This window comes from Vitis riparia, chromosome 4, assembly GCF_004353265.1.
Source record: "Vitis riparia cultivar Riparia Gloire de Montpellier isolate 1030 chromosome 4, EGFV_Vit.rip_1.0, whole genome shotgun sequence".
In the NCBI taxonomy this organism is placed as follows: Eukaryota; Viridiplantae; Streptophyta; class Magnoliopsida; order Vitales; family Vitaceae; genus Vitis; species Vitis riparia.
The window spans coordinates 4,711,181-4,724,467 of record NC_048434.1 but is presented as its reverse complement, the minus strand read 5'-3'; the positions used below and the strand labels follow the sequence as shown (position 1 = coordinate 4,724,467).

Sequence of the window (13,287 nt, the reverse complement as noted above, 5' to 3'; positions counted from 1 at the left end):
TATTTTCAAAAATTAATGAAAATAACTTCTATTTGATCTCTAATAATTGTTTCCAAAAAACAACAGATAAACAATGTTAAAAAAATTTTAAAATAGTTTTTTATCTTTAAAAATAGAAAATTGTTTTAAAATCACATAATCAAACAGACTATTACATTCTCAAAATAAATTCTAAACAAATTATTTTGTACTAAAAATATATCAAATATGCTTTCAAAGTTAAAAAATAATTACCAAATTTAAATTCCCTTCCCAAACCAAGTCTAAGAGGGCAATGTAGTGGGGAGGAACCTAGTTTCCAAGAGCCAAAAATTGAAAGGGGGAGAAAACTAGGGATAGTGGAGGAATTTGAGGTAAATCCTAAAATAAAAAAAAATAAAAGTGTCTCTCTTTAATGTCATCAAACTAGCCTTTTAAGTGAAGGAATTGGACATAAATCACACATCTCTCTTATGTCGGTAGAACCTCAGGACATAAAAAAATAGTCATATTAGATTTTGTCTTACATGCAAATATGTCAGACCTTTGTGTACTACAATTTATTATTATAATAATAAAAAGTTTAATAGCTAAAGATTTAATACTATTATTCTAATAAAAAATTTAATAATTATGCTTATTCTTATTTCCAAATATATGAAAATATCAAAATTAATTAATTGAATGTTTGAAAGAATTTGTTTGCAATTTGGCTCGAGGTTGTCGCATGAAGATATTTACATTTGAAAATTTTGACATTTTCAATTGTGACAATATTAATAATAATAATAATATAATTATTCTAGAATGTTATATATGTTATAAAGTGATGATAACTTTTTACTTAATTATTTTAAATTTAATTATATTATAGAATTTTTTTTGAATATTAATTTTCACATTCCATGTCATTAACTATTTTCAAATATGACATTTTTTTTATTTAATATTTATTATCATAAAAGATGTAATGAATAATTGATGTTAAAACCAAAACCTCAAACTTAAATTTAAAATTAAATTTTAATATTTAATTTTTTAAAATAAAAATTAAGTATTTGGAAATTTTTTTAATTTATTTTCTAATATTAAATAAATCTCTTGTAAAGAGTTTTAATAAATAAAAAAACCATAGATATAAATAGATTTTGAGCTAGAATCCTTCTCTTGGGGTCAAGAAATTTGTAATTTAAAGCACTTGTGGCTCAAGTTTAAGATGAAATGTTTTGGTAAAAGCTATTATAATAGTATTTTGAAGTTAAAGGTCTTTTAGATATTAAATAGGGGTAAATTTGAGTTGTGCTATTATAAATAGGGTATTTAAAGTAAAAAGAAAAAAAGAGAAAAAAAAAAGTCAATGTAATGGGACGGGTGATTAATTATGGATGACGATGAGGTGGGTTTGAGACTGAATATCCCCATCCCAATCCCATCCTAATTATTTATATTCATTTTTATCCTTGTTTTAAAAAAAAAAAAATTAGGGGCAAGGATAGGAATTCCCATATTCATTCCATTTGAATTTTTTCTTAGATTTTTTAATTTTTAATTATAAAATTTTAATTATAAATAAAAAATATTATAAATATTTGTAATTTATTTTTATAAAGAGTAATATTCTATTTATGTTTAAAATTTTGGAAATGAAAAAAAAAATCAACTAAAATAATTTTTTTATTTAAAATTATATATAATTAAGAAGGGAAAGAACGCACGTCCTGAACTCATTTAGGGTTTTTAAAAACTTCCAAAACCTACTCCAAACGAGATGGTTGATAAAATGTGAGGGGAGAGTGGAGTAAAGTGAAACCGGTAGTTTTCTAATTTAAAACAAGTAAAAAAGATGTTAAAAGATCAATTTTTTTTATTTATTTATTTTTTGGGTGGGGGGTAAAGGGTAACTCTTATCTTAATTAGGACAAAATGATATGTCTAAAAATATGATAGTATCGAATAAGCTTGATATCCTTCAAATCCAAAGTATTCAATAATGGAAGAATATTCCTCCATCAAGTTGTACCAAATTTGAATTGGATCCTTTGAACTTTACAACATCACTCTTAACCTAGTTAATCTAATTAACATTGTCATATCCATAAGACTTCACCTACTACATTATGAAAGGATATGAACTCTTTTCTATGAGAAGAAAGAAGTTACCACTTCTCTTTAATTCCACCTCACATCTATCATACATCCAAATACCTTGTACATATATTGGGAGATAGACTCCACATTGGTGTCTAGAGATAGCTTGAGGTTGTGAGTGGTGACAACATAAGATAATGATTATGAGAGAGAGTATGAATACAACCCCACATCATAAGCCAAAGTTAGGAAGCTCCTAATGTCATGTAAGTAAATAATTGTCCTAATTATATGGCATGAAGATCCAAAACATATATCATTATACAATGGTCATACCATAATGACACCTACAACATAATGAATGGGCATGTAGAAATTTCCAAGATGAAATATCAATAGGGTCAAGGACAAAGTTGGATAAAATTGTTGTCTAATGCTTGCCCAAATGATGTAAAGATATTTTTAATTGAAAAAATTACCTCACGTGACCATGAATTAGACTCACTATCTTTCTCAAAAGTTGGGAAGGAGGGAATAGTTTGATAATAAATAAGTTAAAAAGAGAGATTGGGATAAAAATAAAGGGGGGCAAAGTGGAGGAAAAGGGAGGGGAGAAATGGTGGGGGAGAGGAGTCAACAAATGTACTTGAGAGAATCAATGCTCCCAAATTCCTCACTATTCCACCCACTTGCCTTGTTGGTTGCTTCCTCTGGTTCACTATCACTAGTATTCCTTCTATTATTTTCCCTCCCCCTCCCTTGTGTGTTTTCTACTTTCACATTTCTTCCTTTCCCCCCCAAGCATCTTTCTAACACACACCCCTCTCTTTGATTCTTCATTTATTGTTTCACCATGGACCATGGGAACATTGCATCATCCTTAATTAAACACTTTTTATAAAATAATATAAAGGGTATTTTGGTCAATTTAGGATTATATTTATGATTTCAAACACATGAATATTTTAATGTTTATCACAAATATTTCTTAAAAATAATGATTATTATTATCAGTGATATTCAAGATTATTAAAAAAAAATATTTTGTTCTCCAAACTTAATTCTTATATTTGTTTGCATATGAATTCAAACTTTATTAGATACGACGATGTAATGATTTTTTTTTTCGATTTTAAAAGTGCTTTATGAACATCTTTAAAATGTTGGGATATGAAATGGGAATGAAATTTTCATTTGATTGATTGCTCATTGTCATGTTTGAACTACTTAACTCGCTATTGTGAAGTTTTGATTTTTATATTCCAAATTATATTATGATATTTTATTGAACCCAATTGGAAGTTTATAAAAGATTTTGAATAAAGTTATGGACAAAATCTTTTAAAAAAAGATTTCAAAATTTGATTTGATTTTTATATATAGAAGTTGAAATTTTCTATTTTTCCATAATATTTTAAAGAAAATTTTCATGAAGTGCTACCACCCCACTAGATGAGTTTTTAGTGATAGCATTTCTAATTTGATGGAAAATAAAAAACATTTGTCACATATATTAGAAGAAGGGAATCCAAGACCTTATATTCAACATGTCTACCATCACTTGAGAAAAGGAAAATTACTAATAAATAGATTTCTAAGGAGGAGTCATAGAAGAGGAAATTATTATTATTTTTTTTTAAAAGAAAAGAAGAGAAGGTAAGTGCTCAATGACTTAGTTTTAGAAAATACAGCAAAGGTGATGGGACACTACTCCAAAAAAAGGGCTCTCTTCTAACATGCCATTAAAAGTAGCTGCTGCTTTCTAAATTGTGATTTTGCCCTATCCATTGTCTTAAATGAAGAATGGTTGGACATGGGCTTCAACCTTCTCAAGCTTCATTGCCTTTATTTAGAAAAATTTCATCTCACAAAAAAAAAATAAAATAAAATGGAATTCTCCCTGATTCTCACTCTCTACCCCTAAAGAAATAAATTTAATATTATAATATTTTTAATTATAAAATAAAAATGCATTCATGTTTAAAAGTTTTCATTTATACAGATTCAAACAAATTATGAATCTGAACTCATACTCAATTGATGGCAGAAATTTTGGAACCTGTTTTTTGAATTAGACACTTTATAATATTTATATATATGAAATGTTAATTAGTGTAATCAGCTATATATATTCATATACCTCACAAATTTTGCCATAGGCTTTTTCCTTTGGGGGTATAATTCTTAGGAAAATTGTGGTGAGTTAGAATGGCCATCTCTATGATATCTTTCAATTCTGCTTGCAGGAAGGCCTTAATTATGATTTTTTTTTCAATAATATATGAAATAATTTATTTCAGAAATTATCACAAATTTGAATTACTTAAGAATTTTCATAGCATTAATTAGCTCTCAATTCTCCTAGTTCCACATCCTTAATTTTTATTATTTTTCAATATTTTTTTTGAATTAATAATTTATGAACAATTTAATAAAATATAGCACAAATTATTATTATTATTTGATTGGATTTGGGTATTTAATTGTAATATCTCTTTGATTGTTTTGTGATGTGGGTGTTAATGGTGAGAGCTAATGGAGAGCATCCAAAATCTTGAGAAGATAAAGGGGTATTACAGAAATAGAGGAAAGAGAAGGGCAGTGGCAAATTAAAGCCAAGCTCCCTATCTGTATTCAATAAATTCTCTGCAATTTTCCTTCATTTTCTGGAGTTTATGGCCAAAGTAGTTTATTTGTAAAAAAAAATGATAAGAATAGTATCCATTTGAAAATATTTGTCAAAGTAGTCTTCTTTGTCCACGTAAGCATCCACATGGATTTTAAGTGTATAAAACCACCGTTGGTGACTGTGGTTTTAAAACTTATAAAAATTTCCTTAAAACCACAGTTTGTAACTGTGGTTTTACAATTTCTCTTAGAACTACTGTTACTAACTGTGGTTTTAAAAGAACTATCCTTAAAACCACAGTTACAAACTGTGGTTTTGCAATTTCCCTTAAAACCACAGTTACTAACTGTGGTTTTACTAATGGTGTTGTAATTTTAATATTATTTTTAAAATATTTTTTTATCAAAATTACAATTATGTTGTAATTTTCACAAATATTTTTAAGGGGAACTCATGTGTAAAAAAGTATGGGATTTTAGAACTTTGCTTTTCACAAATTTTTTTGTTACGACTGTTTTAAAAATATATATATTTTATCTTTATTTTTTTTCATATTTTCCTTGAAATTTTGAGAAAATAATTTGGTCTACATGCATTCCCATAAAAATTTAAATTTCCTTATATATTTATGGTAAATAAAATATTTATTTTTTTTACAAATATTTTCACATATGAACTAAAGAAAATTATTTATTCATATTATTTTTAAATTTTAAAATAACTAAAGAAATTGTTTATATTATTTTAAAATTTTATATTTTCATATGAAAATTAATGCCAATGATTATGATTTTAGGTTATTTAACACCAGTAACTGTGGTTTTATGATTGTTGTGATAAAAAAATATTTTAAAAATAATATTAAAATTGTAAGACTAAAAATAATTGTAAAACCACAGTTAGTAACTGTGGTTTTAAGGGAAATTGTAAAACCACAGTTACTAACTGTGGTTCTAAGAGAAATTGTAAAACCATAGTTAGTAACTGTGGTTTTATGGTTGTTTTGATAAAAAATATTTTAAAAATAATATTAAAATTATAACACTATTAAAACGGGGAAGGATTAAAAATAATTGTAAAACCACAGTTACTAACTGTGGTTTTAAGGATAGTTCTTTTAAAACCACAGTTAGTAACTGTGGTTCTAAGAGAAATTGTAAAACCACAGTTACAAACTGTGGTTTTAAGGAAATTTCTATAAGTTTTAAAACCACAGTCACCAACGGTGGTTTTATACACTTAAAATCCATGTGGATGCTTACGTGGACAAAGAAGACTACTTTGACAAATATTTTCAAATGGATACTATTCTTATCATTTTTTTTTACAAATAAACTACTTTGGCCATAAACTCCATTTTCTGTGTGTGGGTGAAAGAAACGAAGAAACTGCCAGAAAACACACCTCTCCACACACATGTCTCTGCGTGTGTGTGTATATATATGTGAAGTGTCAAGACCTATAGAGGGAGAATAGTAAAACAGTGTAAGGAGTCACACAGAGACCCCCATTAACTTGAAACAGCAGCCACTGTGAAGCTTTTGCTTTTTAATGCTCTCTTTCTCTCTCTCTCCACAACCCCCCAAAAAAGTCTCTCTTTCACTTTCTCTCTCCTCTCTCTTTATCTTTTCTGAAACTCGTGCTCTTTCTCTCTCTATCAACACTATGGTGTGGAGATGAAATGGCTGTGATGAGGATGGGTCACAGTAAGAGCATTGCCAATAATACGGGTACAGCCAGTGGCAGCGGAATGAACCCAATTTTTCACGATTTTCTGGGTATGAGCTGTGCTTCTGATTCGCCTGTTGTTTTTGCTCCCAAGACTGTGGGGCATGGGGGCGATGCCAGGCGCTCGGAAGCGTCGCCGTCGGCCTCTGCTTCCGCCGGAGCTTCTTCCGGCGGTGGCCGTGGACCCATCTCCACCACCTCTGATCTGGGTTCGGGTGAGTTCTCTTCAAATCCCCTCATTTTGGTTCGCAATTTATTGTTGCTGGTAGTTGAAATAAAGCTAGTGTTTTTTCTAGCTTTTGAGAAGAAAATGCGTTTTTTTTGGGCTTTCAAAAGACCGAAAGTTGCTTTGAAAACGCTTGACAAACGAAGACTATTGAGTCTAGTTTAATGGGTTCTTTTGATTTTCACTTGGTGATGTAGAAACTCTCTATCGAGACCTACTTGTGATGTAGTAATCTTTCTTCTTTTTCTCCATAGATTAATGGGTAGTTTCGATATCTGAGAATGTAGAAACTCTCTCTCTCCGTGTCTCTCTTTGTGGGGTGGGTATCTTGGTTATGGAGTAGTTTCAGTGAGGTCATTAATGGGTTTGGTAGCTTTGTGGCTCTCTGTCTCTCTGTTTGTCTGTCTGTCTGTCTTTCTCTCTCACTCCATCAAGTTTATTTATTTTTTCTTTTCACATATGTATGTTAAACTTGCGATCGCTTTTCTATTCTATGTTTTCAGGTTTCTTTTATTTCCACCCTAGTTTTGTTTTTGAGTATTTCTCTGATGGGCTTTTCAAATCCATTCCATGCTTTTATTCACCTGATGCTGCTGCTTCCCAGGGAGCTAAACATACTCAGAACTTGCTTTATTCACTTGATGCTGCTGCTTATATTTTGGGCATTTATTTCTGATAACACTAATCCTTTGTTGCCTATCTCATCTGGTACTTAAATAGTCGGGCATGACCAACTCTGAAGCTTGCTGGTTGTAATTGTATTCGCATTGTTGAAAGTGCCAGTCTTTGAGAGTGCTTTTGTTTTCTGGTGGATCCTAATTGGGGTTGTTTATTTACATGGGTATGTCAAATTTCTGATAGAATTTTGCAAATGCGTTTAGGTAGTGTCATTGCTTGATTTTGCTGCCTCATGGAACTGACAAAGTTGGATATGGATATATTTATACTGTGGACCTTATTATTGTTTTTCCTTTTTAAGGAATTAACAAAGTTGAATGTATACATATTATGGGTTTTATGATTTCCTTTTAAATCTTCTTGCTATGGACCAAGAAATTTGACTCATCATATCTTTTTCCTCTCTAACCCCCTCTGTGTTTTGATTGTGATATGTGTATTTTCTTTTGGGTTTTGGTCTGTCAATAGATTGAGATGAATACTGTTAAAAGCTTAACTTGTTAGTGTGTTCCTGGAACTGCCTAATTTCAATTGTCTCTCTTATTAAAATTGAAGTTTGATTCTGTTCTCATAAATTTTGGTAGAAAGACAGGCTGGAGATCATTTTGATGGAGTTCCATTTTATGGGCCAAAGAGTGATATTTCTGGGCCTGAGATAAGCAACCGGCTTGCGGGTAGTAAGCGAAGTAATTCTGATTCTTTTATGGGGTCATCAAGAGATGGGGTCCCTCAAATCGGACCAGAATCTCTTGAGAGCTCACACTTGATGAAGGTGTGCATTAACATTATTGTTCATGGTTTTCCTATAATTCAATTCTTGATTGGCAGAAGGAAACCCACATATGGTGATAGACTGATAGTTATTCATATTTTCTGACAGTGCTATTCATGTTTAAATTCAGATGGGTGTTAGTCATTCATATTCTCATATTTCTAGTCATGCTTCAAATTCAGATACTTCGGAATGGAACTGGAGGAGATCGACCTAGGAGGTCCAGTGATGAGGAGCTATTCTTGGGTATGCAGTCGCTGAGGCCAACTTCTGCCTCCCTCATATTACAGCCACCCACTGGTAGTAGAACTGATGTCAATCTTTCCAAATGGGATCGATCTGTTACCATGAATGTGAACCCCACAGTGCAGTACCCTCTGCGTGCAGGTCAATTTGCTCCTTTCTTGCATCAAGTACCTCCAAACAGATTTAAGGATGCTAATTCTGGCAATGCTGGTCCTTCAAATTTATCCCAACCAGCTGCTGATGAAGGTTCTAGAACTGGAATTAAAGGATCTGGGATCCTGAGTTCCATTACTGCCAATGCCAGTGGCAGTGTCTCTGAGAGAAACCCATCTGGGTTGCTGCCAAGTGGCAACAGACCAAAGTCTAGGACTCATATTTTGGAGCCAGAGTCTTCTACTGCTCCAAGGTGAATGCCATAATTCGGTTTGTTTTCTTCTGTGTTTTTCCGTTCCAATTGTTATGCTATGGAAAGAAAGAACATTGATGCCTTACATTGTAATCTGTGTTGGTGGCAGTCGACTTGGATCGACATCTTCTAGTCGGCAGATGACTATATTTTATGGTGGTCAAGCTCATGTTTTTGATGATGTCCACCCAAACAAGGTTTGCTTTCTGGCTCTTTGTGACTGATAGATGGCATCTCTGTGTATCATTGCTTCCTGCTGCATATTTAACACAAGTGAACTGGTGTATGTATGTGAATAACATAAAGGAGGGAATTGAATGATTCATACCAATTTGTTCAATTCACTTGCCTAATATCTTAAGTTCCAGTTATATGTGGAACTGCAGAAGCAATTCAGTTTAGACTGGTACCCAGATTTCTAGGCTTACTTGTACCCTTATTTGGCTCTAATGTAATCCTAATGCTGACTTCTACATTTGGTTATATCCATTAGGAGGAATGCAGTACTTTTTTTGAGAATATATCCTACATTTGGATTCCTGTTGTAAGAGTAACATTTATCATTATGTTAGATAACCGTCATGTTCCCAATCTTACAAGGTTTCAGTGTTGGACAATTAACAAAATCAAAGAGTGTCTATATGTGAATTTACTAATCTCAAAAGATCTTTGAATCCCAAATACTTGGGAGTTGAGATCAGCCAAATGATCTCTTTTTTGCCAATAGGACTATTGAAATTCTTTCTACTAAACCCTGGAAGCCTATTTGTTAGATTACTAAGTGGCTATCTACATTACTATTGGTCATTTTTGTTTTAGTAATGACATGATGAAAGAGTGTCTATAGCTCATTTCATGCCTCATATCTGTAGGTTCATGCAATTGGATGAGTACCCTTAACATTACCTCCTTTTTTGCCAATGATTTTATTTAATATAAGTCAAAGTTATGAGCCATTAAGAAAGAGCATTGTAAGACTGTTACATGAGATGATGGTCTTAGCTAGTCATTCTTGTTTCTTGTGTGGGAGATCAACAATGGAACGGGTGTATGTGTTTAATTTTTTTTTTTAAATTTTAATTTTATTAAAAGAAATTAAGTGGTTAGTGACAAGTTTTTGGGAGAAGAATATTCTACATATGGTATTTCATTGAACTAAAAAGGCATTTGATAGGTTCCTTGGTGAGATGATATCCTTTGTTTTAGAAGAAAAAACGTATTAGCTAAATAGATTGAGTCGATTGGCCCTATTTTAGGAAGTGTACAGTGGAGGAGTAGCTCAAGATTAGTAGTAGAAAGAAGTGATTTCCAGTCATGATATCCTTATATCAGAAGTTAGCATTAAGACACCATCTCTTTGCACTGTTCATGGGCGGATTTACAAACCATAGTCAATGAGACTGCTGTAGGGACTAGTTAAGGACATTTAAGTATAGCAATACTAGGAATGAAGATCAGGGAATACTGAAAGTCGAAAGCCAATAAAAACTGGTTGCTTAGTTATGTCAAATCGCTCATCCACAAGGAAGAGTGGAGGGGTGTTATGGATGTCGTGGGCCTTTTGGCCACATATATGAGGGAAAGGAACAGTTAAAGTGACCCGCGCATATTGCCAAAATTTGCTGGTGGTCAATATTATTGCATGGTCCTTGGACTTCATGTGTAAAGGCAGTTTCAATTGACTTACTGAAAGAGTAAGCAAGCATTTTAATTAACTTCTCATATCCCCACCCTCAACGAGAGCCCAACCAATCAATGAAACCAACTAACGTCGAATGACCATCTTTTATGAACAATTTTGTCTCCAACCAATCAATTAACTTCTGATGTTGTTTGCTAGTTGTCAAGGGCCAGCAACACCATCCAACTCCCTGACAAGGCTATTATGGATGGTGTTAGATCCACCATGTCAGTCGATGACAATGATTCCGAAAAGGTGTCAAAAAGATTTAAAACTCTTAACCTCTTTCCCTTTGCCATCCTTACTTTTGTTGAGCCATGACAGATATGATAAGTTCCCAATAAGTTACCTGATCTCCATCTAACTATCTTTATAATGGTCTCAGCATCATCCCATCTAGGTAATCTAGTTGTCACTCATGCCTGGGTGCTCTCTTTGAATGAGGCTTGATGTTGCACCACTCTGCAAGGTAAAAGTTTTTATTAGAGCTTATAAACAGTGCTTTAAATAATTCACTCCATCATCATTAACAATTGTACAAGTGATGGTATTCCCACCACTGTATATCATATGGTATGTTTCTGGGATTCACAACTGCTATTTGTTGATAGCATGCCAATGAAGGTAGATAGTATCATGCTGCGTGATAACTAGACAACAAAAGGGGTGATAGAATTCGAAACACTGTCAATCTGTCATACCTTAATATTTTCAAAAATCTATAATGATTGTGGTTGCATATGATGGTGATGACATGCTTAGATGCTTACCTTAGTATTTACCATGTTTTGCATTCATGGGGGAAGTTTGAGATTATCACATCTTGTTCAATTCATTGGACCAGTCCTATATACATTGTAAAATTTTGCCCATCTCTAGTTCAAGATTTTCAAAAAAAAAAGAAAAAAAAAAAGAAAAAAGAAGGAAAAAAGAAAAAGAAAAGAAAAGAGAGAGCTTGGCCTCCGAGCAGAGTGGTTTTGAGTTCTACTGTCTTATAAGTTTTTGGTTTTGAAGGTTCCTCTCTTTCTTCAAAGTGATATTTGAGATATCTATATGAATTAATATGTGTATCTTCTGATCAATTCTGTAGTAATTTCACAGAAGTATGTTTTAGCTTTGAAGAACTAATAAACAAGACACATGATGTATGTAGTGATGGATTTTAATTATTCATTCTACATAAAGAAAGTATATTCTACTCTGATTTGTCTTTGTCTATGGAGAGAGAAATTGTGTGGATATTTTATACATGCTTCTTTGATTTTACGTAGTTAGTGAAACTGATTACAAATAAATCATAGATGGCATATCATAACCACTGTTGGCCTTGTGGGGTCTTGACTTTTAGGTTCTTTGTACAACTGATTACACATACATTATATATGGCTCACCATAAGCACTGTTTGCATCATGGGCTGTTTCAGGCTTACACATACATTATATATGTTTCACCGCAACCACTGTTTGCGTCATGGGTTGTTTCAGGCAGATGTAATAATGGCCTTAGCTGGATCAAACGGAGGATCCTGGTCCACGACTTACTCTCCAAAATCTACTGTGAAACCAGTTGGTGAAAGCACACCCAATGGAGATAATGAAACTGGTATGGCTGGCAACTCCATGTTCCCGAGGGAATTTCGAGGAAGGTTGTCTCTCACTGGCAATCCTAGTCAAGGGTATGGCTCTGGTGACCGAATCTTGACGCTGACAGGTAATGCCCTAAGCTTATCATCAAGTATGTAGCTTGATCATTCCCATTTAGTTGCATTCTTGTTGAGTGGGTATTTGACCCAAGTATCAAGATGAGAAATGAAATCATTCAATTTTAGTTTACATTAATGAGTTTATTTTTGTTTCCATGTCACTGGTAATAGATCTTATTTGCTTCCATACATTACCCTTCCCAAATACAATTTTCTTTTCCCTAAATGATCATTTTAGCAAGTATGGTAATGACATAAATTTGTAAAGCATCTATATGCTCAAATGCCATGGATAGCAAATCATTTCATTTTCATGTGTCTACTGAATCCTCCTCTTGAATATTTTGCTGATAACAATTGTGGGATATGGTTGATAGGGGCCCCTCAAGGTGTCAATATACCTAAAGATACAAGAAATCCAGTGAAAGCAGCCGAACCCAGTACTGAAGAAAAAAGAAGAGAGGTATGATGTGGAAGAGTCTGGATTAGCCTTATTTAACTCAGTTCTATTGATAGCCTTTTGAGGCAAGAAAAGAGTTTGTTTTCTCTTATTTTTGTTCATTTCCCCGTCTCTGGTATCCTTTAGGCCTCTTTTTCTCTTGGGGTTTTCCTTGTTTTGTTTATATAGACCTGATTAGGCAGTCCGAGGCACAAGCAGAGACAATGCTATGAACTTCACATCTGCTTATGATTAGTATTTGTCATTTTTTTGTCTCTTTAAATTTGAATATTCTTTCTTTTTGTTGAACTTGTGTTTCATTGCAAAATAGAGGCCAATTAAACTGTGACCATCAACTTGTGTGTGAGAAAGACAGCATATCTGAACAATCCAAGCGTTTTCGAGGTGCTCTTGTGATATGGCACTGCTCAAAGGTCACAAGGAGTCATCATCTCAGTGAGATCTCATACTGTGCTTAAGGAATGGAAATCCCATTCTGAAATCTAAATGGTTTCGTTTCAATGGTGGGGGATGACTATAAGCTCTTGTCTGAATGATTTAGCAAATGCATTTCTATGCATACAGTTTGAAACATTATGGAATGAGATTGATTTGTTGATGACTAATCTGAATTGCTTTCCAGTGGGGTATGTTAAGTAAGTAAATGTGTGTGGTATTTAAGGTTGGGTTGAGATGGGCCAGGGTTGCCCTC

General features: G+C 32.8%; 1 protein-coding gene across 3 annotated transcripts; it reads left to right on the top strand.

Annotated features, from left to right (window-relative positions):
- Positions 1 to 6,063: 6,063 nt before the first annotated feature.
- On the top strand, positions 6,064 to 13,201 carry LOC117913395 (protein TIFY 8). 3 transcript variants are annotated; one of them, XM_034828367.1, is made up of 7 exons: positions 6,064 to 6,639; positions 7,913 to 8,100; positions 8,283 to 8,400; positions 8,488 to 8,752; positions 8,862 to 8,949; positions 11,919 to 12,144; positions 12,514 to 13,201. In XM_034828367.1, exons 1-7 carry the CDS (start codon positions 6,378 to 6,380, stop codon positions 12,603 to 12,605), a joined length of 1,239 nt encoding a protein of 412 aa, XP_034684258.1. In that variant the 5' UTR covers positions 6,064 to 6,377; the 3' UTR covers positions 12,606 to 13,201. The 3 variants fall into 3 exon arrangements, with proteins under 3 accessions (XP_034684258.1, XP_034684257.1, XP_034684259.1); XM_034828366.1 differs by having other exon boundaries at positions 6,065 to 6,639; positions 8,283 to 8,752; XM_034828368.1 differs by lacking the exon at positions 6,064 to 6,639 and adding an exon at positions 6,880 to 7,491 and having other exon boundaries at positions 8,283 to 8,752.
- The last annotated feature ends 86 nt before the right edge of the window (positions 13,202 to 13,287 follow it).

Bases quoted from the DNA above. Each gene is read 5' to 3' on its own strand.
- LOC117913395 (XM_034828366.1), top strand. From the start codon at position 6,378: ATGGCTGTGATGAGGATGGGTCACAGTAAGAGCATTGCCAATAATACG. The intron at 8,950-11,918 runs GTTTGCTTTCTG...GGGTTGTTTCAG, and splicing joins ATGATGTCCACCCAAACAAG to GCAGATGTAATAATGGCCTT. The intron at 12,145-12,513 runs GTAATGCCCTAA...TATGGTTGATAG, and splicing joins CCGAATCTTGACGCTGACAG to GGGCCCCTCAAGGTGTCAAT.